General features: G+C 41.6%; 4 protein-coding genes across 6 annotated transcripts; 2 read left to right on the plus strand and 2 right to left on the minus strand.

Annotated features, from left to right (window-relative positions):
• Positions 1-1,410: 1,410 nt before the first annotated feature.
• dxo (decapping exoribonuclease) lies at positions 1,411-10,385 on the minus strand. The gene is made up of 7 exons (XM_055884294.1): positions 10,295-10,385; positions 5,926-6,422; positions 5,416-5,642; positions 3,561-3,780; positions 2,799-2,934; positions 2,539-2,633; positions 1,411-2,370 (listed from the first exon to the last, which is right to left on the minus strand). Exons 2-7 carry the CDS (start codon positions 6,414-6,416, stop codon positions 2,220-2,222), a joined length of 1,320 nt encoding a protein of 439 aa, XP_055740269.1. The 5' UTR covers positions 6,417-6,422; positions 10,295-10,385; the 3' UTR covers positions 1,411-2,219.
• LOC129824688 (serine/threonine-protein kinase 19-like) lies at positions 9,505-13,058 on the plus strand. 2 transcript variants are annotated; one of them, XM_055884296.1, is made up of 8 exons: positions 9,505-9,566; positions 10,340-10,494; positions 10,743-10,841; positions 10,936-11,081; positions 11,403-11,638; positions 11,998-12,095; positions 12,179-12,326; positions 12,778-13,058. In XM_055884296.1, the coding sequence occupies exons 2-8, from the start codon at positions 10,377-10,379 to the stop codon at positions 12,821-12,823; spliced, it is 891 nt and encodes a 296-aa protein (XP_055740271.1). In that variant the 5' UTR covers positions 9,505-9,566; positions 10,340-10,376; the 3' UTR covers positions 12,824-13,058. The 2 variants fall into 2 exon arrangements, with proteins under 2 accessions (XP_055740271.1, XP_055740272.1); XM_055884297.1 differs by lacking the exon at positions 9,505-9,566 and adding an exon at positions 9,862-9,968 and having other exon boundaries at positions 11,403-11,467.
• Positions 13,059-13,296: 238 nt separating this feature from the next.
• LOC129824715 (ras-related C3 botulinum toxin substrate 1-like) lies at positions 13,297-20,313 on the minus strand. Of its 2 annotated transcripts, none has more exons than XM_055884298.1 (6): positions 19,562-20,306; positions 17,401-17,472; positions 15,926-16,043; positions 15,608-15,670; positions 15,164-15,323; positions 13,297-14,868 (listed from the first exon to the last, which is right to left on the minus strand). In XM_055884298.1, the coding sequence occupies exons 1-6, from the start codon at positions 19,594-19,596 to the stop codon at positions 14,738-14,740; spliced, it is 579 nt and encodes a 192-aa protein (XP_055740273.1). In that variant the 5' UTR covers positions 19,597-20,306; the 3' UTR covers positions 13,297-14,737. The 2 variants fall into 2 exon arrangements, with proteins under 2 accessions (XP_055740273.1, XP_055740274.1); XM_055884299.1 differs by having other exon boundaries at positions 14,808-14,868; positions 15,160-15,323; positions 19,562-20,313.
• A 68-nt stretch (positions 20,314-20,381) lies between these two features.
• LOC129824741 (small integral membrane protein 10-like protein 2A) lies at positions 20,382-22,690 on the plus strand. Its single transcript, XM_055884300.1, has 2 exons — positions 20,382-20,756; positions 21,134-22,690. The coding sequence occupies exons 1-2, from the start codon at positions 20,577-20,579 to the stop codon at positions 21,152-21,154; spliced, it is 201 nt and encodes a 66-aa protein (XP_055740275.1). The 5' UTR covers positions 20,382-20,576; the 3' UTR covers positions 21,155-22,690.
• The last annotated feature ends 2,228 nt before the right edge of the window (positions 22,691-24,918 follow it).

Below are 24,918 nucleotides of genomic sequence, written 5' to 3' on the forward strand. Positions count from 1 at the left end.
AATGTCTGCAGCATTGAAGGTCTCCAAGAACAGAGTGGCCTCCATCATTCTTAAATGGAAAAAGTTTGGAACCACCAAGACTCTTCCTAGAGCTGGCCTTCCGGCCAAACTGAGCAATCGGGGGAGAAGGGCCTTGGTCAGGGAGTTGACCAAGAACCCGATGGTCACTCTGACAGAGCTCCAGACTTCCTCTGTGGAGATGGGAGAACCTTCCAGAAGGACAACCATCTCTGCAGCACTCCACCAGTCAGGCCTTTATGGTAGAGTTGCCAGATGGAAGCCACTCCTCAGTAAAAGGCACAGCCTGCTTGATGTTTGCCAAAAGGCACCTAAAGGACTCTCAGACCATGAGAAACAAGATTCTCTGGTCTGATGAAACCAAGATGTGACACTTGGCATTCAGGCTAGAGTTCAGTCTGGAGGAAACCTGGCATCCCTACAGTGACGCATGGTGGTGGCAGCATCATGCTGTGGGGATGTTTTTCAGTGGCAGGGACTGGGAGACTAGTCAGGATCAAGGGAAAGATGAACGGAGCAAAGAACAGAGAGATCTTTGATGAAAACCTGCTCCAGAGCGCTCAGGACCTCAGACTGGGGAGAAGGCTTACATTCCCAACAGGACAATGACCATAAGCACACAGCCAGGACAATGCAGGAGTGGCTTCGAGACAAGTCTCTGAATGTCCTCGAGTGGCCAAGCCAGAGCCCGGACGAACATCTCTGGAGAGACCTGAAAATAGCTGTGCAGCAACGTTCCCCATCCAACCTCACCGAGCTTGAGAGGATCTGCAGAAAAGAATGGGAGAAACTCCCCAAATACAGGTGTGCCAAGCTTGTAGCGTCATACCAAAGACTCGAGGCTGTAATCGCTGCCAAAGGTGCTTCAACAAAGTACTGAGTAAAGGGTCTGAATACTTATGTAAATGTCACTTTTTATTAGTTATACATTTGCAAACATTTCTAAACCTGTTTTTGCTTTGTCATTGTGGGGTTTTGTGTGTAGCTTGAGGGGGGGGGGGGGGGGACAATTGAATCAATTTTAGAATAAGGCTGTAATGTAACAAAATGTGGAAAAATTCAAGGGGTCTGAGTAATTTCAGAATGCACTGTATGTGGTTATAAGTCTATTTCCACTTCTGACTTGAGGAATGCTTAAGGACGTACAGTAGGACATGACAAGATGTGCCTTGGAATTCATGGAGAACTCTGGGACTAGGAAGCATCCTGCAGATTTTAAATTCATAATCATTCTGTAAATTGTATTGAAATAAATGAAAGCTATGACAGATTAACATCTCACAGAGCAAATATATATATTTTTTTAGTTAATTCCATTCAGCACAACTGCATTGTAGAATCAAACTTTTACCTGGGATGTTTTCTACCATCTGCGACATTGTCAATGCTTCATTCAATGAAGGTGTCATTTATTATAGGACAAAGGACAATGCATTCTGACACTGGACAGTTTCCATGAAAACTTTGGTTAAAACTGCTTATGCAATATGTTCTTACAGTGCATATGTTTTTTATGTGGCATAATTTAATTAATGTACTCCAGAAAAGAACAGAAGTGATCGATATGCCCATGAGGTTAATAAAAAAGTTTGATTGGGAAATTAAATGTTATGGTACTATCGTTTGACAGTTTCAGAGCATACACTTCAAACCGCAACTGTTACATTCAAATCACTGAATTTTGTAATAAAATAAAAAAAATACAAGTCAGAGATGAGCTGAAAAATTTAAATACTTCACATAAAAAAAGACATCACAAACCATTAGGAAAGATATGTCTTCTGTAAACCTGGACACCATTTGTGAGAAAGTCCCAAAAGCTGGTTTGTGAATGCTAAAGTCCATGCTGATCCACACTATATAACTCAGCCACTCTGGGAGGAAAATGGAAGTTGAATAAATGACTTTCTTTATCATCAAAAACCGACCCGTCAGAACCCGCCTACTCCTTCAGGGCGCTTGGTGTGTTTCTACTTCATTATCAAATAACAGGTTTCAGCATTAAAGTATTGCTTCAAGTCCATACTGGTGTAAGGTGACAACCTTGGCCTGTACCCATAAAGCATATCAGAGTAGGAGTGCTGATCTAGGCTCTGTTTTGCCTCCTAAATCAGAATGAATAGGATGAGGGACCTGATTCTAGATCAACACTCCTACTGAGACGCTTTGTCAATACGGGCCATTGTCAGGTTTGTTCTGAATCAGGTCTGAGGTGGGTGGTGGTGTGTCTCACGACTGGTTGAACTGGTCATCTCCCTGATGTACCAGTCTGGTAGGAAGGAGTACTGAGAGTCTCTGTGGATGGAGTAGGTGACGTCTCGGTGTGGATCCCATGAGAACAGGTGCACCATCCTGACAGAAATAAATAACATAGTTAACTAGAGTCACAACGTTTCTAGGGAAACTCTTGACTGTATGCAAGTTCTCTTAAGCTTTTTTAATGGTAGCAGAAAGTAAAGCTTATGAGCACTTTAATAAAATAAGTTCTTTAAAAAGAATCTTAACCATATCAAGCATCACCTTGGATTGTCTTCTGTGACCACACTCTTCACGAAGGACAGGAATTCACAGCAGAAGTTCATGCAGACAGTTGGCTTCCAGCAGTTGGTTTCATTCTGTATGAGAGAATAGAGACAACCACTTAGGACAAACAAGCACGCACATTGTTTTTAAACTCACAAAATAGGCATCCTATATTACACAGACCTACTGGGTTTCTGGTATGAGACCTGTTACAAATGTGTATGTTCTTTTTCAGAAGAAAATAAAACAAACCGTACCTTGATAAGCTGAGATATCTTGGAGATGTGGTAAGTCTCCACAGACACAACCACTCCGTCATGATCACGGAAACCAGCTACGATTCGCGGTACCCCAGGAAGAAAGGACTGGGCCCACCACTTTAGTAGTTTAAACCTGGATGGAGAACATACACAAGAGAAAACACACATTTTAACTCATGAGAAAATGTTCCAACTGAAGATGTGAGGAGCTAGCCTTGGTTCCAGTTTCATTCTGTGTATATTCATCAGCAAAACATGTCTTTACCAGACAGTGACAACAGAGCCTTTTACTGGGCAATTCCATGGTAATGGAATTACGCTGAGACTCAGATTTTTCCCTTTAAAATGTATGTCTAACAAAAAACATTTAAAAGTTTAACAAACCATACAACTCTATGTATAGAGACTACTTTTAACAATTTACACTAAGAATTTTACAAATACAGGAAGAACTGTGCAGATACAAAGTTTGGTTACCAAACTTTGCACCTGCACAATTTTTCAAGTAAATGTTTTTTTTTTATTGTGTCAATTGTTCAACATAGTCAGTGTGCATAGAGTTGTATGGATTGTTAAACTTTGAAATCAATGGCTTTTGTTTGGCATACAGTTTAAAGAAAAATATGAGTCTCAGCTAAATTCCGTTAACATGGAATTGCCCAACTGCAGATATCCAGAGATATAAGATATGGATATGCAGATGTGCAATCCATCTCCGTAATAGGGGGCTAGTGCAGAGCGTATCTGTGGATAGTTTACCTGTGGAAGTTGCTACGTTGTTTGGGGGTGGAGATTTCCAGTGAGGTCTTCATCTCGATGTAGTTGGCTGGAGGAGACGGGGCCTTGGGGTCTTTGTCCCGACAGTCCACCTCGCCAGAGAACAGCAGTCTGTGCTCGGCTAGCCGGGTCTGGACTACAGTGCAGAAGGCCTCGTTGGTGTTTACAACCCCACCTGGATCTGGAAGACTCTGGGCGTCATCTGAAAGAAGATTACAGACATTTCAAAACCATCCAAGGCCTCCAACTACCATCCCAAGTATGAGAAATATTATGCATTTCTGGGTGTAGGCTTTTCAGGAACTGTACACCAATCTCAAGTGATATAAAACCATCAATAAAAACCATCAGCAATCAATCATCTGAAAGTCCACCACAACATACAGTGGCTTGCGAAAGTATTCACCCCCTAGTTTTCCTATTTTGTTGCCTTACAACCTGGAATTAAAACTACTTTTTTTGGGGGTTGTATCATTTGATTTACACAACATGCCTACCACTTGAGCATGCATAAATATTCACCCCCCCAAAATCAATACTTTGTAGAGCCACCTTTTGCAGCAATTACAGCTGCAAGTCTCTTGGGGTATGTCTCTATAAGCTTGGCACATCTAGCCATTGAGATTTGACATTTTAATGTTTCCCCTTAAACCACTTGAGTGTTGCTTCAGCAGTATGCTTAGGGTCATTGTCCTGCTGGAAGGTGAACCTCTGTCCAAGTCTGAAATCTCTTGAAGACTGAAACAGGTTTCCCTCAAGAATTTCCCTGTATTTAGCGCCATCCATCATTCCTTCAATTCTGACCAGTTTCCCAGTCCCTGCCGATGAAAAACATCCCCACAGCATGATGCTGCCACCACCATGCTTCACTGTGTTCTCGGGTTGATGAGAGGTGTTGGGTTTGCGCCAGACATAGCGTTTTCCTTGATGGCCAGAAAGCTCAATTTTAGTCTCATCTGACCAGAGTACCTTCTTCCATATGTTTGGGGAGTCTCCCACGTGCCTTTTAGCAAACACCAAACGTGTTGGCTTATATTTTTCTTAAGCAATGTATTTTTTCTGCCAACTCTTCCGTAAAGCCCAGCTCTGTGGAGTGTACGGCTTAAAGTGGTCCTATGGCCAGATACTCCAATCTCCGCTGTGGAGCTTTGCAGCTCCTTCGGGGTTATCTTTGGTCTCTTTGTTGCCTCTCTGATTAATGCCCTCCTTGTCTGGTCTGTGAGTTTTGGTGGGCGGCCCTCTTTCGGCAGGTTTGTTTTGGTGCCATATTCTTTCCATTTTTTAATAATGGATTTAATGGTGCTCCGTGGGATGTTCAAAGTTTCTGATCTTTTTTATAACCCAACCCTGCTCCGTACTTCTCCACAACCTTGTCCCTGACCTGTTTGGTGTGCTCCTCTTTATGGTGCCCCTTGCTTAGTGGTGTTGTAGACTCTGGGGCCTTTCAGAACAGGTGTATATATACTGAGATCATGCAACAGATGATGTGACACTTAGATTGCACACAGGTGGACTTTATTTAACTAATTATGTGACTTCTGAAGGTAATTGGTTGCACCAGATCTTATTTAGGGGCTTCATAGCAAAGGGGGTGAATACATATGCATGCATCACTTTTCCGTTTTTCTTTTAAACAAGTAATTTTTTTCATTTCAATTCACCAATTTGGACTATTTTGTGTATGTCCATTACATGAAATCCAAATAAAAATAAATTTAAATTACAGGTTGTAATGCAACAAAATAGGAAAAATGCAAAGGGGGATGAATACTTTTGCAAGGTACTGTAACAACTCAGTGCGTACAGCAAAAGAGGAATACAAGAAGCCATCCTCTACCTGCACAGGTGTACTGTTCAAATTTGTACCCCCAGTACATCATCTCCTCGTGCCTCTCGGTGCGGTTCTCCCGGTCCCGGCGTGCAGCCTCCGTCTCCACCTCACTGATGTACAGTGTCCCCCCCATCCTGGTCACAGCCAGCAGCCAGCCCTCCCGGGTCTCATAAGGCGTGGTCAACAGCTTGGTTAGGTGGCCGCGCCATGTCACAATGTCTACACCTAATGCACTGGTAGGAGAGGTCGATCAAAGAATACATGTCTGTCAGAACACACAGGTTAATATAGTCACAGTCATTACTGTGACTAGGAATCACAGAATTGACTGAGGATATTGAGTGTGTGTATATTGAATATTGTGTCCATCACAACTGATCCCATTGTGAAATGTTTATGGCCTTGACTGACAATTAGTGGGCCTATATCTGTATAACTAGACAGAAAGGTGTTGCTGTTGATGAATAATTTATCAATCAAAATAACATCTCTAAAACTGACACTAGTGGTGCTTACCATGGGGAAGAAGAAGCAGCTGTGTCCTTCGACTGCAGCTTGGACCTGTTTGCCAGGATCCATCTGAGGATGTGATCCAGTTTCTCCTTCACCCTGTCGTCCCTCTTGACGAAGCGGCCCCTGTACCCGTCCCTCAAGTCGAAGTTAGGACAACTCTTCTCCGGCTCCACGTAGTAACGCAGCTGCCGGGAATCATTGAAAAACCTGCGCTCAGAGTCCAGGGAGAAATGTCCCACCTCCACAGGCTGTTTGTATAAGGGGAAGTCTCTCTCATACAGCTGTCGTTGTATGCTCAGGCTCTGGGTTGGGGGGCTAGATGGGGGTGTTGAAGGGCCAGCCGGGTGATGGTTCTGACCGGGTCTGAAGCGCTTGTGTTGGAAATGACCTCTCCCACTGTCATCCATGTCTCTCTTGAATGTTGACTGGTGGTTTTCGTGGTGATTGGAGTTTGGATGTTGTGGTCTGTGGTGGGACTGGTGGCGTTGGTCCATGGTGATCTAGGAAGAGACAAATATATCTGGTTAATAATCATTCAAATAACAATCTGTGTCTGACTCAATCTCTTCCAATCTTTCCTTTTTGTATACTACTCCTAATTAAAAGCCCAAAGCAGTCCAAATGTGACTTTCCTGTGTTTTTTTTTTTTACATATTTCCACACTTTGAAGTGTGTGAAATTAAAAAATGATAATTCCCTTTTAGCTGTTTGAAAAGACTGCCTGAAATGTCAGTCTATTTAGGTGGGATGGAGTTTTAGCCTGCCTGGTGTAGATTAATTAATAGACCAATAAAAAGGGAGTTCCAAACCTGGGGCAAAACAGACGGGGTTGGCTTAGATTGTTGACAGGAGGAAGGATGACGGAATCTAATGGCGGTAGAATCAAGGAGAATTTGAACATTGTTCAAAATAATGGAAAATGGAGCAAGATAACGTACAGGGCTGAGAATGACCCTTCGTAAATGTAGGAGTGCGGTTTGTTAATGACGAGCAGCTGATCGGATTACTAATCTTGAAGAATCCATTTGATACAGTCAGATCCATAAATATTTGGACATTGACCAAGCTATTATTGTTATTTTAGCTGTCTACCACAGCATATTGGAGGTGAAATGAAATAATGAATATGAGCTTTCATTTGAGGGTATTTACATCCAAAGCAGGTGAACGGTGTAGGAATTACGGCACTTCTTATATGTGGTACCCCCCTTTTTAAGGGACCAAAAGTAATTGGACAATTGGCTGCTCAGCTGTTCCATGGCCAGGTGTGTGTTATTCCCTCATTAGTTAATTTACAAGTAAGCAGATAAAAGGTTTAGAGTTTATTTCAAGTGTTACATTTGGAATCTATTGCTGTTAACCCTCAATATGAAGTCCAAAGAGCTGTCACTGGCAGTGAGGCAAGCCATCCTTAGGCTGAAAAATCAAAACAAACCCATCGGAGAGATAGCAAAAACATTAGGTGTGGCCGAATCAACTATTTGGTACATTCTTTAAAAGAAAGAACACACTGCCGAGCTCAGGAACACCAAAAGGCCAAAAAAACGACAGAAAACAACTGTGGTGGATGACAGAATAATTATTTCCCTGGTGAAGAAAAAACCCTTCACAACAGTTGGCCAGATCAAGAACACCCTCCAGGAGGTAGGCATATCTGTGTCAGAGTCAACAATCAAGAGAACACACCAGAGTAAATACGGACGGTTTACCACAAGATGTAAACCATCTGGAAGACCAGATTACAGTTTGCCAAACAACATCTAAAAAAGCCTGTACAGTTCTGGAACAACATCCTATGGACAGATGAGATGAAGTCCAACTTGCACCAGAATGATGGGAAGAGAAGAGCATGGAGAAGGGAAGGAACTGCTCATGATTCGAAGCATACCACCTCATCTGTGAAGGATGGCGTGGGCATGTATGGTTGCCAATGGAACTGGTTCCCCTGTATTTATTGATAATGTAACTGCTGACAAAAGCAGCAGGATGAATTCTGAAGTGTTTAGGGCTATATTATCTGCTCAGATTCAGCCAAATGCTTCAAAACTCATTGGATGGTGCTTCACAGTGCAGATGGACAATGACCCAAAGCATACTGAAAAAGCAACCCAATACTTTTTTAAGGCAAAGAAGTGGAATGTTCTGCAATGGCCAAGTCAATCAACTGACCTGAATCCAAATGAGCATGCATTCACTTGCTGAAGGCAAAACGCCCCAAGAACAAGCAGGAACTGAAGACAGCTGCAGTAAAGGCCTGGCAGAGCATCACCAGGAAAGAAATCTAGCATCTGGTTATGTCTATGTGTTCCAGACTTCAGGCAGTCATTTGCAACCCTGTATTAAAACTCACAATTTAATTTATGATTGTTAGTTTGTCCAATTACTTTTGAGCCCCTAAAATTGGGGGGGACCACATAAAAAGTGCTGTAATTCCTACACCGTTCACACGACTTGGATGTAAATACCCTCAAATTAAAGCTGAATGTCAGCACTTTCAGCTCATCTTGATTGTTTCCTTTCAAATCCTTTGTGTTGGCATACAGAGCCAAAATGAAAATAACTTGGTCAATGCCCAAATATTATATCAACCGGTTAGTTGAGGTAATATATACATGTAGGTAGAGTTATTAAAGTGACTATCCATAGATGATAACAACAAAGAGTAGCAGCGGTGTAAAAGAGGGGGGGCAATGCAAATAGTCTGGGTAGCCATTTGATTAGTTGTTCAGGAGTCTTATGGTTTGGGGGTAGAAGCTGTTTAGAAGCCTCTTGGACCTAGACTTGGAGCTCCGGTACCGCTTGCCGTGCAGTAGCAAAGAGAACAGTCTATGACTAGGGTGGCTGGAGTCTGACACTTTTTTGGGCCTTCCTTTGACACCGCCTGGTATAGAGGTCCTGGATGGCAGGAAGCTTTGCCCCAGTGATGTACTGGGACGTTCGCACTACCCTCTGTAGTGCCTTGCGGTCGTCGGCCGAGCAGTTGTCATACCAGGCAGTGATGCAACCAGTCAGGATGCTCTCGATGGTGCAGCAGTAGAACCTTTTGAGGATCTGAGGACCCATGCCAAATCTTTTCAGCCTCCTGAAAGGTTTTGTCGTGCCCTCATCACGACTGTCTTTGTGTGCTTGGACCATGTTAGTTTGTTGGTGATGTGGACACCAAGGAACTTGAAGCTTTCAACCTGCTCCACTGCAGCCCGTCAATGAGAATGAGGGCGTGCTTGGTCCTGTAGTCCACAATCATCTCCTTTGTCTTGATCACGTTGAGGTAGAGATTGTTGTCCTGGCACCACACGACCAGGTCTCTGACCTGACCTCCTCGCTATAGGCTGTCTCGTTGTTGTCGGTGTCATCGGCAAACTTAATGATGGTGTTGGAGTCGTGCCTGGCCAAGTCAATTTTAGTTTTGGTTGTGTCAATGTACTATATTTATTTGGGTGGAATAAGTTAGTTTTCGATGTCATGTGTGGTTTTGGTGTTTTCCTTGGTTTTTCAACCCATCCAGTTGGTGGCGGCAAAACACCTTTCTGGGTTCTAGTCTGCCATAAAACCCACAGAAGAAGAAGTTCCAAACCTCTCTGCCAAGAGGTTGGTTTTCCCCTCCCCACTCCTAGCAAAATTCTTGTTTGAGAAATTGCTCTTTGGTAATAAGCTATTTCAGTTTCTTTTTGACCATTTTAATTCAAAACAATCACTGTAATTTACTTGATTGTTACCCAGAAATGATTTGATATTGATATTTTTTAAATATTTTTTATAATGTCTGCATTGGACTTTTAACTGATCTGGAAGAACAGGATGGATAGATGGAGAGCCAAAATGGGTCAATCACATTGCTTCTTCCTATTTATTCATGGCCACTGCAGTCTTTCTATAAAATGTTTAGACATCGCTCTCCTTTGGGATGCAAACCACAGAAGTAGGCTGGCTAGCTAACTAGCGACTAACATACAGTATACAACAATAACTCACACACGGACCCAAACCTTCGGCTTCTGCCACTGCTGTCTCATATGACTGGCTGAAAGCAAGCGTAACTAAATTAGGTAGCTATGTGGACTAGATACGTACTATCACTGTATTGGTTATTACATAAATACTGTAATATGTTACATCAGACGTAATAACAGATTTGTAAAAAATGATTACACTACCCTCCAGTCAATGTAACTTCAGCATTGCAAATGCATGGCTAGCAGTCTAGCGAGCTAGCTAGCTAACAGTTGATGTAAATGCACAATGGTATTAACTTAGTAGCAGTTCCCTTCAACACAAACTGCATGCATGCTACATTATGTTATGCATGCCACTTTCTATGTTTTGATCAAGCAAAGCAGATGCAACTAATTTTGCAAAATGTGAATTTACTCACCACCGTCTTATTAGCAAGCTAGCTAACGTTACTTCTGTTTTGCAGGATGTGTAACAGTTGATCCTAACGGATAGGTGGCGGTATGTTTCGGAGTCGGGTGCTGTCTTGTCTATCTGACAGAATCATTTTTTCCGGTGTATGTTTAAACGATTGGAGAATCTTGTTTGACAAGGAGTTGCTACAGCAATGCTTTAAGTCAGGTATGGACATCAATTTTATTGCCAATGAATATATTTATGGAAAACAAACCAATATTTTGTAGTAATACCGTTATTATAAAGTTTAACGTTACCCTAGTAGACAGATAGCTAGAAGCTCGTTTATTTTAACGTTAGCATGCTGCTGCTGTCTGTCTTCATAATAACAACTGGCTACAGTAGCTAGCCACTAACGTTAGCAGTCCACAACGATTGTTAATGTCAATTGTTAATGTTTTCATGCCTCTCAGTTATGAACAGAAAACGGGCCCTTATATCAGACACGTTTAAAGTGAACAAACGAAGAGTTGGCAATGAGAAGCAGTTTGGAGCTGTCAACAATGGAGAAGGTGCCTTTTCTCAAACTTAAATGTAGCTAGCTAGCTAAATGTGTTAGTGTTTGACTTATTGTCCGTCTCCTTTCTTGTCCCTTTCTTTTCCCAGCGGGACCACTGGACGTCAAAGCCACCCTGCAGGACCTTATGACATTATTCCCACGCAAACTCTTCAATGACGCCCTTCCACAAATTGTCCTAAAACACCAACTCTACAGCATACACAATGATAGGACCCAAGTGGACAGGCAGCTTGTAAGCCCTATGAATATTGCTGGAGCAGTGTTCTCCAATTCTGGTGGTCTCAATCAAATGTGTTATTTATTTTGTTTAGTTCTATTTAACTAGGCAAGTCAGTTAAGAACAAATTCTTATTTACAATGATGGCCAAACCCGGACGATGCTGTACTGGGCACTAACAAAAACCTCCACACTTTGTTGGTCTCCAGGACCGGGTTTGACGAACACTACTAGTCCTGGAGAAATATTCAAATTTGTTGTCAATTTAGACCATTGCCTTGGTTGATCCGTCTATGTTAATGTCCAACATCTTCATTTTCATCATCTCTTTGTTAGAGTGACTTGAGGGAACAGGGGGAGCTGTTGATGTTCCAGCTGGGATTTGACGCCGAGGCCTTTGGGTTGGTGTTCGCTGCAGACTACAAGGCTAAAGTCCTGGCTGGGGAGGAGGGGAGAGGGACACGGGGCACAGTGGATAAATTCCTGGAGAAAGTGCTGCCCTCCTGCAAAGACCTGAGCTTCAACAAAGAAAAAATGCTAAAGGAGTTTCTCTTCACAGACTCAGAGATAACGTACAAGGAAAAATGCTTTAAAAAAAAATAATAATCTTGGTCTCTTCATGTATTGAAAGTCTTTGTTTGAATGCGTTTCTACTATAGCTTGTTTGCCAGACACAGATTAAGCCTAGTCCTGGACTAAAAGGCTATGTCAATGGAGATTCTCTATTATACATGATTTTTAGTCCTGGTCTAGGCTTGATCTCTGTCCAAGAAACTGGCACTGTGTGTAAGATTTTTTTTAATTGTTTGAGAGGGTGGTCATCTATGCTGCATCTTATCCTTTTCATGTATCTGAAAGTCTCTGTTTAGATGCATTTGCTCCATTGTAAATGAGTCACTAATAACTTGTTCTATTTCCCACCCCCACCCAGGCAACTGGTGAAGTCGGGGGTTCTGACTGTGAGGGACGCTGGCAGCTGGTGGCTCTCCATCCCCAACTCTGGCAGATTCACCAAGTACCTAATACAGGGTCAGCTACCAAACAAAGAAGTTATTCGCACTACTTTGCTAATGGAGTGTTGACTGTTTACTATCTTCCTCCCCCTGACCCAGGTCGTAAAGCTGTGCTGGGCATGGTTAAGAAGTCCAAATATAACGAAGTCTTAAAGGCAGAACTAGAGGAGAGGCAGACCAACTCACAGGTTAAATTCCAGATCAAGTACCACATCCATGACATCATTGGTGCAGAGCTAGTAGAATGGTGAGACTGGTTTTCATGTCAGTAGGACCAAGAGTTTTCCCTGAACATCATGACACTCTTGCACACACCCACCACTTATGCTGCTGCCATATTGTTTATTAATATCTGTCCTGCTACCAGTCACTTTCTCCTAATCCCTGCCTACATGTACTGTACATATCTACCTCAACTAATCCAGTATCCCTGCACAGTGTAAATCTGGCACTGACCTTGTATACAGCTTACATGTTTATTTTTTTTCTTGTGGCTTTTAAGTTTTACTATTTTGATATTGACTGAATACTGGGAAGGGATGCAAGTTAAGCAATTTACTGTACTTGTGCATGTGACAACTTGGAACTTGACCATGAAAAACTCCTGGGTGTAGCCATCAACTATTCTTGTCGACTGAAATGTATCTAATACAATTGGTCATGTTGTACCCAACTAACCAGCTCTTTTCTTTTTTTAGTATACCCACAACTTCAGGAACATTGTTACGGTGTGTGGACTACTGAACTCAACTGACTGGATACAACAACCTGTTTCATGGAAGAAACTGAACATGACGAGAGGCCATGTTACACCAAATGAATCTGTGGTTAATCATTTGTTATTGCCTTGTTTATGGAGTTTTTCTCTGCCAAATAGGTCAACCCAAAGTAAAACCTTGTAGGTTGAAATGCCAATGTTGTAAACTAAAACCTTGTCTGGTTTGTAAATCATTTTATTAAAGGTTCCTTGTTGACTGTGCTTGTTCACTTGTTTTAAGACAATTGCAATGTGGATCCTACAACCAGCTATACTCATGCTCAGAGTCCTCAAAGGAGGAAGTACAATAGCATGTCAGTCCTTAAGAAAAAGCTTAAACATTAATTGCGAAACTATGAACCTCAGTGCTGTAACCACTAAATATGAATACCTCAATTGAGAAGCTAAGTACTGTGACATATGAAAACCTCAAATGTAAAGGCAAAGTAAATGCACACAGTATGTTTAATTAAAATTTATTGATTCTGAAAGTGAGAAATTGCTTTATCCATAAAACCAAAGGGCCACAACATTGGCTCAGAGCACAGCTTGATGCCTGAATAAGTCACATATCTTGTAGTTCAAATATGTAAATGCAAAAATATAAAATGTATATGTAGCACATTTCATGCCATCTGCATTAATTACAAAAGGCTAGACTTGTATGAAAATTAAAGGTTTATTTGTAGTTGATAAACGATATAGCATTCAGGTTAAAAATACAGTGAGTGATTAACTTCAGTGGAATTCTTTAATACAAAATAGCCAATTGTATTCAAATGATTATAACCAAAGATGAATATATACACACTACGTCGTTACTGACTGTAGCTTAGTTACTGTTAGATCATTCCTCAGCCATTTAAATGCTCTCTCTTTTGCTACTTCGCCTTCCAAGTAGTTGTGGCTACTGTGAATCAAATGGGCTATTCACAAAGAAAATACACAGAAGAAATCGCTGCATGAATGGTTTCTGATAAATGCCCAAAGACTAATATAAAAAGGTGCTTTATCTCATATCGACACCCAAAACAGTCCTCACATCCAATCTTCTCATATAAAGTCGCAAGCTTTGTTTTTCTCAGGCAACGATTCGGTTCAGACAGTACAGGGAGGACAGAGCAGGAGCGGGATACAACATTTTTGACTGACAGGTCCAACGAGGCACGACAGCTCTCCCATTAAATACTGAAGGATCATGCTTTTTCCAATCGACAAAAAGCACTGTTGGCTAGACCAGTGTTTCCCAAACTCAGTCCTAGTCAAATTAGATTTATGGTACATTAATTAGTAGTTGGAGGGGAAAATAAAACTGGTGATGCTATTAACTTAGCTAGATCTGGATTTCCATGTTATAAAGAATGCCATCTCACCCATGTAACCATTAACTGCAGTGCAACATGCCAAATTATTAGCTGTACTGTTAGGAGGTAAACCTAAAAGAATTGCCACAAGTTTAGTGTCGGTCTGCTGTACAGCTTCTGATATCTGCAGTACGCAGTTTGGCAAATTCACGCTCCACCCAAAACAACCTATAAAGACTGTAAACAAACAATATGGACTATGAATGTAAGCGCAACAAATCAAAAACATTTCATCATCCTTCTCACAGAAGTTTAAATCCATTTTTAGAAGGCCTCTGGAACCTCTTACACTTCAGTGATGTGTGTCTATGCAAAGAAAAGGACTGGGTTCAGATTGTCATCAAAACCCATTCCTAAACCTATCTGTATGTTCAGTTTCTTTTAACAAAGGAACAGTTTGTCCCAGTGCTGTACTAGTAGCGACTAATATATATAAAAAGGAAGGAAAGATTCGGAAGCAAAATGCTTTTGTGTCTGCGTTGTCTGTTTCCCCGCCCGGCGAGTGCCCACTTCCCGACACTTCCTGTCTGCGGGGTTCTAGAGCAGGGAGCACTTCCTTCTCCTCTTCTTGATGGGCGGGGGGCAGAGGACTGCCCGGATGGCCTCGTCAAACACAGTCTTCAGGCCGCGCTGGGTCAGGGCCGAGCACTCCAGGTACTTCACCGCACCTGAGCGACAGGAGAGAGAATGAAGAGACTGTTACTACTAATGCATGGCTCTGAAGGGTGTGCATGTGCTGTCCTAGCAGGAGAGAGAAGCCAGTTACTCTTCACTCACTCCCTTTGAGACATCACTTTCTAAAGCCTTACTCAGAGAGCATGACTACATCCAAAGTAATGCATGAGTACAACCACTTTCTCCTGGTTGAGAAGGTTATCTGCATTCAAAGCATGAATTGTCCCTAACAGTAAACACGCTCCCTAAACCTGAATTCACTGTCACTGATAGACACTGAACACATACCGATCTCTTTGGCCATGGCCAGGCCCTGGGGGTAGGTGATAGGGGTGAGCCTCTTCTCCCTGAGCTTCTCGATGGTGTCCTTATCGTCCCTCAGATCCAACTTGGTGCCCACTAGGATGATGGGTGTGTTGGGGCAGTGGTGCCTGACCTCTGGGTACCACTATGAAGAGAGACCACATCAGGCATGTCACTTTCATAGGGTTCCCATTCAATTTGTCATTACAGTTTCCACGACTTTTCAAAAGATTGATCAATATAACCAGTAAAATCAGTTTAATCTTATGAACAATTAATATGGACTGTCTTTTCCAAAGTGCAGCTCTGAAAAATAGAGATAGACAATTTAAATGTGTTTAAACTGAACATCATGTACTGTGTTGTAGACAAGCTCCTTGTATTGAATTCTTAAGAGCTATGATGAGTTGCTTCAAACAGGGCACCCACCTTGGCACGGACGTTTTCAAACGAGGCAGGACTCACGAGGGAGAAACAGATAAGGAACACATCCTGGAGAGAGAGAGAGAGGGGATAATCTCAGCCAGTACCTGTGATAATCACTTCCGCAATCACAGTGTTTCTTATATACAAAGGTGTGGGTTTCCTTATATCTAAAACGTCATTATTATTACCCACAGAGACAAGGACTATGCTATTTTTGACAGAATGTCCTGTAAGTACACAAAGGCTTCATTTCAAACAAAACAATTGTAAGGAAGTTTCAGCTGTTCCCATGGCAATGCATGTCTGGTCTGTCAATCTTACCGTCTGTGGGTAGGAGAGGGGGCGGAGTCTGTCGTAGTCCTCCTGTCCTGCTGTATCCCAAAGGCCCAGGTTGACTGGTTTTCCATCCACCATCACATTGGCAGAGTAGTTGTCAAACCTGTAGGGATCAGTCAACCGCTATGAGTTTGGGTATAGGCTAATAATCAACTGCAGACAACAAAGGAGAGAGAAGTGTATCCTATTTAACTTGATGTGAAAACCTAAAAGTGCATAGCTGTTTGTATCAGACTAACTATAAATCATATTTCTATAAGGGAATAGAAGAACATCTACAGATGTTTTTACAGAAGCTCGTAATCCTTATTTAAAGGGATCAACAGGTGAAACAATAACAAAGCGTCTCAGCACCTCTTTTGGTAGAAAGCTGAAGGATGGCCCTGGAGAAATGTAACCAGTTAAAATCATAGACTGACCTATAGATGCAAGGACTGACCATCCAAGACATCAAAATGATAGACCAAGTTAGACCTGTGACACCAAGTGGGGGCAATGAATTATCAGTTGGAACAGAAAACCAGCAGGCCACCAACCCTCATGGGGTAAGAGTTGTAAACCAACACTATATGGCTATTCATTTACAATAATTACAAACATTGGAGTTAAACAAGCATACATTTTGGGTTCTGATGGGGTATGGCAGATAAACTAAGCTCATGGGGCATTTATCAGTTATATTCTTTAAGAATCAATGGGTATCTCTCGTGCATTTATAAATCCAAAAATGGAAGTAGCAGCTGCAGATTTCCCCTTTAACATAATCATTTGAATGTTTTACAGTATTCCCTCTTATGAAGAACTGGTTTAAACTGGTGAAAAACTCTTGGTAAATCTGACCAGTGACCATCTATAATAAAAAAAATCTGGTCATCTAAACCAGTTTATGTTACTGATACAGATCAACATAACAAGTTAGTGCCAGGTCAGATAAGACCTAAAAACCCTTCTGGTAATTTACATCGCCGTGTTGTCCCCAAGTATTTCTTCCCCTAAGGGAGCGCACACACCCCACCGAATGTCAATCTGCCGGTCATCTGCTGTTTGTTCGGCGCAGTATGTTTTAGGGACCACCCCGCCAATGGACGTCTGACTGCCAACATTTTCATGTGATTCTACATGTAATTTGCAAACCAATTCTACGTCTGGCACTCTGTTCAGAGATGCTAAGTACTCTTGGCTGGCAAACGCTACCGGTATGATGCTAAGGCCCCCAGGTTAGCATGATTAGCATCCCAAGCTGCCAACAAACATTTCCCCACCAAATCCAATTGAAATCCTATTTGCAGGTTTAGGTGGGGGGCAAAAGACAGCAATGTAGATTCCCTCCCTACCTAGCCTGAATAATGGTTGTGGAGACTGAGACAAGGGGAGAATTAGAGGGGTGTGGTGCTGGGGGGGTCTGGGTCCAGGGGGTTCCCAGGCCAGGCCTCCCTGCCGGGGGCTGTAGAGGTACTCACACTGTGGGGATGTACTCTCCAGGGAAGGCATTGGTCGTGTAGCTGATCAGCAGACATGTCTTACCCACAGCTCTGGAAGAGGAGAAAATAAAGGCACATGTCAATATTATGGAACATGCCATATGCCAATTTTATAGCACGATGTCAATCCTCTGAAAGAACCATGCTAAAGACATGGCTAGTCTATTATAGAGGGCATTGAGGTCCCTAAGAAACTTGAATCTGGGTGGATGGACAACACACACTTCAAAATCTACCTTGAACGATTGTATTCCCTGCAGCCAGAAACTCAGACTTGGTTCAAATGAGTAAGGTGTCTGATGCAATGCAATGCCATCCTCTACACATTAATACATTGATGATCACACATTGATGATCACTCATTTCAGAGCAACACCTGCTTTTTTTCAATGATCTGAGGTTCAGTAAAACCAACTCAAGTCCGTAACTCTTTGAAATGTGGCCTAGTCACCATTTCAAAAGATAAAAGGCTAGCCGACGAATGGGAGTGGACAGTTATATTACCTCCTTAAATCAAAGAATAGAACAGTTCAGCCGTGGTTCCATCTATGACATGTGGGCTTTAATTTCTCCAGCTGCCTACAATATCCACCACACCCAGCCCACAGGCTGCATACTCTTGTGTACACCCTCCCCTCTCTCCTACACATTATGAGTGGAGTGACCAAACAGAGCAGAGGTTTTCTGATACAGTCATCCAAAAGTGCACAGTTATTTGAGTGGCTAACTACCAGCCAGGTGAGGAACAGGTTTGACCAAGAACCACTAGGGTAACTAAAATATGTTACCAAGTTTGTTACCTAATTGTTGGGTAATACCTACCTACCAACCACTGGCAAAGGCTTTGTATCACCCTGGTTAGCAAGCAGAGGTCGGTGAAGTGCAGTGAGTCACCACGTCTTATAACCACGCTCACTCCTCAGGTTTGACCTGAGGCCATTTAACTTGGTTGGGAACTGCAAACATCAAGGAGTTATACAGTCTAGATGAAATACTCCCTATGATCCAGACATGAATATTCATATACAGAGTTTGTCAGTCCACCTGTAATGGTCTGGGATAGTTGAATGCATTCAGTGGGTAAGTGACTAGGTATCCCCTTTCCCTCTCTTTACTTCACACCTGGAAAATGTTTCTACAGAAACATTAGCTTGCTGGCAAAGATGATGAATACCGGTTAACTGTTTTCACAATTTAGATTAAATGAAATGACCAAGTAAACAATGACAGAAATAAACTGGAGACAAGGTTTACTTGAGCCCAAAAATACAAAAACTTCAAATACAGCTTGCCAAGTACCTCAACTCCTCCACGAAGTTGAGCACAGACTGGAGTTTTTAAAGGAACCTCCGACTTCAATACTTCAAAAAAATACATTTGTAAACCCTTACATGTATCTATGTTTGTCCTCTGTTGCGTGCCTTTATTTGTTTGCTTTAAGCCCTACTTTTTAATAAAATGATCAAATACAATCGCTGACTGTTTCCACGTTGATTCAATTGGCACAAGCGCGGAGTTGCCATCATACAGCAACAGTCGGTGGTTGTATTTTATTAGCGTTTTATTAAAAATGTATGATTTCAGCAAACAAATGGCCTGCAACAGAGGACAAACACAAGTACACGGTAAGTGTTTAATAATTTACATTTTTAAGTATCGACGTATAGTTACTATAATTTTTGGGCAACATCATATCCGTATTTTACTCCAAGTATCGACTTGTAAAAAACAAAATAAGAATTGGTAGCGGAGTTTAGATACTTGGCTAGAATATAGACATGTTTCAGCATCTGAACGTACACAGCTATGGCAGAGCAGTGATTTAATTCATAAAGTTAACACACCCACTTAATTTAGTCCCATTGAAGGGGACTAAACCAGCTAATTTGCACAAATAAAAATTGTGAGAATAAGCATGTATTTGCTTGCGTAATGTTGGATTGTCATTGAACTTGTTAGTTTGGTAGTTACCTAGCCTTTAGCTAACTTTTCACTTAGTTAACTTACGTTAGCTAGCAAGTTAAATAATATAGCTAGCAAATGTGTTATTGTGTGCTATTGACATTCACACCAAATAGATAGTTACTTAGCTATAATGGTACATCGTGTATTTATAGTTAGTAAACGTTCATAAACTTACCCGTCCCCAACCACGACACACTTTATGGCCTGCATTGTTCCGGACCGTATTACCAGACTGGTCCAGATGCGTCGCTAAGTCCGTTTACTAGCTTGGGTGCTAGCTTAGTTACCCACTCTTTTGTCTGAACTTGTTCAAACTTGAAATGTCTGGAATGATTTGGTCAAAGTAAGACTGATTGACAATGTTAATGTCTGTCTTTTCGAAAGTGTCCGAAAAGATATATATTTTTTGAAGCGATCTTGCTACATTCCCATACTTTCTCAACTGGAAATTATGGAGCAAACAGCTGCTACCACCCATTGAGGAAAAAACAGAGCTGCGTTTTACATCGCAAAACCGTGCGGAACTATCCGTTCACCGGGTCACTTCCGGTTGCTTTAGACGCCCACGCACGGATTTAAATCACTGATGTGCAGTAGTTTAATCCTAAAACAAAATACAGTACATTGTGATAAAACGAAAGAAGCATCAAATTAAGAAAATGGATATGAACTTGTACCTTTCACATAACATACATCCAATTATTTAGAAGTAAGTTAGCCGTTTGAAAACGTGCACCAAAATACACATTTGAGAAGTGTGAACAACTTTTTCAGTTTTCAGGTAGTGTGGAGTTATCAGAAGATAATATGCTGACATCGTGATGTTAATATACGGTATGCAAAGGTATCTGGTATACTTAGTAACCAGAACAGTATAAGAGAGACTAGTTTATCCAAATGATTATATCCTCAAAACAATAACAGAGTATTTACGGACACCATAGACAGTTACACCATGATGACGTTGCCGGATATCATGGTATTGCAACTTCCGGAGTCACACTGTTAATGTTCCGTTTGACCAAAACTGGAAAAGAAGGGTGGATTTATCGTTTGGGGTGGGGTACCTCGTCAAAAGACGAAAATATGAATGTTAAAAACTCCAGACAACGATGGCAGTATGCACTGTTGTATCTTCTTAACTTGTAAATAAGATTCCGGTGGATAATCGCCGTTGCAGACATTGTCTTATGGCGGGTCTGTCTTATTTAGTGTTCCGTTTTTCGGGGTCCGCTGGTCGGACTTATGGGGTGTTTTCTAAAGGATTGACGAGGACTTTGTTGATATTTTTTGATCTCGCTTGGCGACTGCGAATCAGATTCCCATACCTCTATCTCATCGCTTCGATGATGTTCAATGTGCGATTACAGGTAAACATATTCCTGGCTAACCTTGCACCTTAACGGTGCATACAGTTAGCTAGAGCGAATATATTATCTTATCTTCACAGATTGACTGAGCTATTTTAGCAGCTAGCTCGCTTGCTAGCTAACGTTTGTTAACGCGACAGCTAAATAAAGGTAATTTGCTAGTTTGCTAGCTAGTCTAAGAAGCCACTGCATAAGGTTTGGCAATGCAAATCAAATTTGATGTACAGTATCACGACCATAAAGGAGGCAGATTTAGAAAGCCACTGCCCACTTTGACACGTCATGCTTTGTTGAGTGTCATTTCTTGTTTTCATACATTCACCATATGTCAGATTTCCAATTTTTAACTAACTGTCTTTGTCTTTTCCTATTTGCAGGTCCATATTGAGATTCACTGAGTGAGTTACAACTGCCACAATTGAGGACCCAACACCCCTGACTCTGCTCATTTGTGGGCATCCTCAGTCAGAATTTCCAAAGAGACCCTGCAGACCTCACACAATCAACAATGTGGAAGAGGGCACTAGTATCAGGGGCCAGTATGACAATGCGCAATGTTACGCGACCGTTGTCTCAGCCACCCCTTGTCATAGGAACCCAGTGCCTTTGCTTGGGAAGGACACCATGATGATGTCATTAACAATGGCCGCTGGGGTGTGCTGAGATTTGTGAGGTTATACTGGGATATATCTCTCACAGCCACTCGCCACCAGAGATTCTTGAGCTACCCATCTGGTCAGAGGAGACATAGGAAAGGATGACCAGTGGAATTCGACACTGCCTTTTTGTCGCAGACCACAAGGAGGACTGAGAAACAAAAATTACAATGACAACAATGTAATGAATGTTTTTGGAACCTTTCTTATTTCTTCTTCCTCTTAGAGTTCTGCTTGATGTGTTCATCAGTGCACATCTGTAGTTGTCTCCGATGGAAAAACTGGAAACTTGTCATATAGTTCCCCTCATAATGAAACACAGTATCCACTAGCTTGCATCTCCACCGCATGACATAAACCAGTGCATGTTTTCTATTCTCAGTGGTTTCTCAGCGGTTTTGAAAAAGTTTGTTGGCCAATGGAAAGATGGTGCAGTGAGTTGGGAAGAGGGGAAATTTCTGTGTAGCTCAGCAGAGCTACTGTTACAACCTTTCAGTGTAGCTCAGCAGAGCTACTGTTACAACCTTTCAGTGTAGCTCAGCAGGGCTACTGTTACAAACTTCCAGTGTAGGTCAGCAGGGCTACTGTTACAACCTTTCAGTGTAGCTCAGCAGAGCTACTGTTACAACCTTTCAGTGTAGCTCAGCAGAGCTACTGTTACAACCTTTCAGTGTAGCTCAGCAGAGCTACTGTTACAACCTTTCAGTGTAGCTCAGCAGGGCTACTGTTACAACCTTTCAGTGTAGCTCAGCAGGGCTACTGTTACAACCTTTCAGTGTGGGTATGGTCACCTTTCAGTGTGGGTACGGTCACCCTTCAGTGTGGGTACGGTCACCCTTCAGTGTGGGTACGGTCACCTTTCAGTGTGGGTACGGTCACCTTTCAGTGTGGGTACGGTCACCTTTCAGTTATAGAAATGGCAAGGTGCTTGTTGTGTAATGTGCATCTATCCTTAGTGTCACTTCTTCTCACTGATTTGGAATGGAATGTTGCAGTGTAGGTGTCAGGCAAAGAGGAAGGATCCGGGAAAGGAATGACTGCATGACACACACACACACACTTGTGTCACCCACTTCTCTGTATCGGTCAATGGAGCTAACGAGGTGGCATTTTAGATCTGAAATTAATGGTTTATGATTTTGTCTTTGGTATGCACTGCTCCTTATTTCTCAGTAAAGAGTTTATGGGTTTTGTCAATTCTTGAGTCACTGTATTAAAAGGGTAAGGAATTTAATATGGTTGTACCTCCTTGGAAACAATAAATTATTAAACAATCAACTATTTCTGTAATTTTATATTCTATGAAATTACTTTTAGGTTATAATCTTCATCATCTTGGATTCATACACAAAACACTAACCTCTGCCCTCTACCCTTCTACACCCTCATGGTAATGTTTACTTAAGTGGGTAAGATCTATAGTAAGGATTTTTGTGTTAAATCTGTTATTTAACCCGTATATCTCATCCAATCTATTATTAGAGTGTCCAGAGGGCATAGCAGAGATACCATTTCAAAGGAGAACAGTGGAACTATTGCGGTCATTCATTCATCCTCCCAAGATGGATTACATAGCACACAGATCATTTGCAATGTGCATCAATTCATTTAATTAAATGTGGATTTCAGACAATTTAATTACAGTCAATTCAACATATCTTCTTATGGATGAAGCAGGACATTGTCTGCAATCAAGATGATCCATTGGTAAAGCTGCTGCTGATCTGTTAAAGATTGTCTTAGAAACATATTGTAAGGGAGTGAACGTTATTTATAATAAGGGTTACATGGAGAAAATCAGACCTCTGAAATGAAAATGGTTCGCCCTTCCTTCAGCAAAACATTTGACCTAAACCCTCCCTGAACGCTTGAAAAAAAACAAGTGACCCTCTATACCCAAAATGATAATTTAAACAAAGTGAATAGCAGAGAACATGCCTACCGTTTACCCTCACTTCTTGGACAGGCCAGAACCTTAGATATGCAGTTTTAGAAACTGTTCTTCATCCTGTAAGCATTATATGGCAACTCAGGAATGTTGATAGCAAGAGTAGGGGTGGAAAGATCTCCTTTATTGTAAAAGCATTGCATGAACCTTTCATCTTATTTGCAGGACCAATAAAAAATGGCCTTTTATAAAAAATGTACATATTAGCAGAATTGTTTTAATACCGCGCAAATTCGCGAAATGACAGGCTAAGAATGGACAGAGAGATAGGCCTCTGTGTTCATCTTAACATATTTCTCTAATGCCAAATCAGTGTCCTGTTTGCAACTAAACTGTCCCTATTTGCAAATAATAAAATCTGAGACGTCATTAGGAATCTGAGCATAGTACTTTCAAAAGTTAGGTTTACCTTTCCACCCCAGACAGAGTGACCTGCTACCGACGCAGAAAAATGTAAGCTGCTGGCTAGGGTTTCCTTAAAATCTGTCTGGGTTCAAACATCTTTTATTGTACAGAAAGTGAATAGCTTAATCAATTGATAGTGACAGAATTAAAGTTAAAAAAATGTGTCTCCTTGGCTATATAAGGTTGTAGCTCAGCATCTGACTGTCAAAGAAATGAAACAATAATATCCCTATATGCATGGGAGTCTTTCCTTGGTATTTTACAGCTTGTTTCTAGCATAAAGCATTGCGGACCAAATCACTGTTATAGATCACTTTATATAATCGGATCCATTTTATTTTCTTCAAAATCTTAAGCAAACAAGAGGTAGGTCTGTGCTTTTTGCCATTTTCTTTCATTAAAAGTAGGCCTATGGTACCCTCTCATATCCCTTCATGTCGAGTCTCGGTTTTAACTTAATAGCTTATGGATATAGCAGCCTATAGCCTAATTTTGTCTGTCAAGCAGGAAGCCTACCTCTTATTTCTTAAATAGGTAGAAATAGGCTCCAACACAAAGCCCTATTGTTGTTAGTAAAATTAAGTCTAATTAAAATGAATACTCAAATTTGCCTACTTTCAGCACCATGAGCTGTCCATTTTAGATTGCTTGTGCCGCAGCTGCAGCTTCAAGTTTCAGCACCACAATGTAAGTTACTCGAATCTGTCTTATTGTGAGGTCAATAACTCTGATAAATAGCCCTACACCATGGGCAAGAAACATATGGTTTTAAATCAAATCAATTATAGTAGTAGCAAGCTGTCAAAGTTGACCTCCGGTCCTCCTCATCTTCACGCTCTCCTTCTCGAACTGAGCAGAAAATAAACAATAGGCTAGTCCTCACACAAGATAGTGAGTTTTTTGGACTAGGCCTAATCAAAAATTATTTTCGGGAAGAAGCCTTTGACGCTCCTCCTGACCTGCCACCATAGGCCTAAACAGCACAGCCATTGGTAAGGCAGCACACAAAAAAGTGTTTGATCAGCAAGAGCAGAGCAGACCAGGGCTCAGTGTTGGAATTTCCATTGCAGTGTGTAAAGCTGCCTAGTCTTATTTACACCATCCCAGCAGCTATCTTAGAAATATAACTTTGCCCTGAGCTTCTCCAAGCATG

This window comes from Salvelinus fontinalis, chromosome 2 (genome assembly GCF_029448725.1).
Source record: "Salvelinus fontinalis isolate EN_2023a chromosome 2, ASM2944872v1, whole genome shotgun sequence".
NCBI classification, from domain to species: Eukaryota; Metazoa; Chordata; class Actinopteri; order Salmoniformes; family Salmonidae; genus Salvelinus; species Salvelinus fontinalis.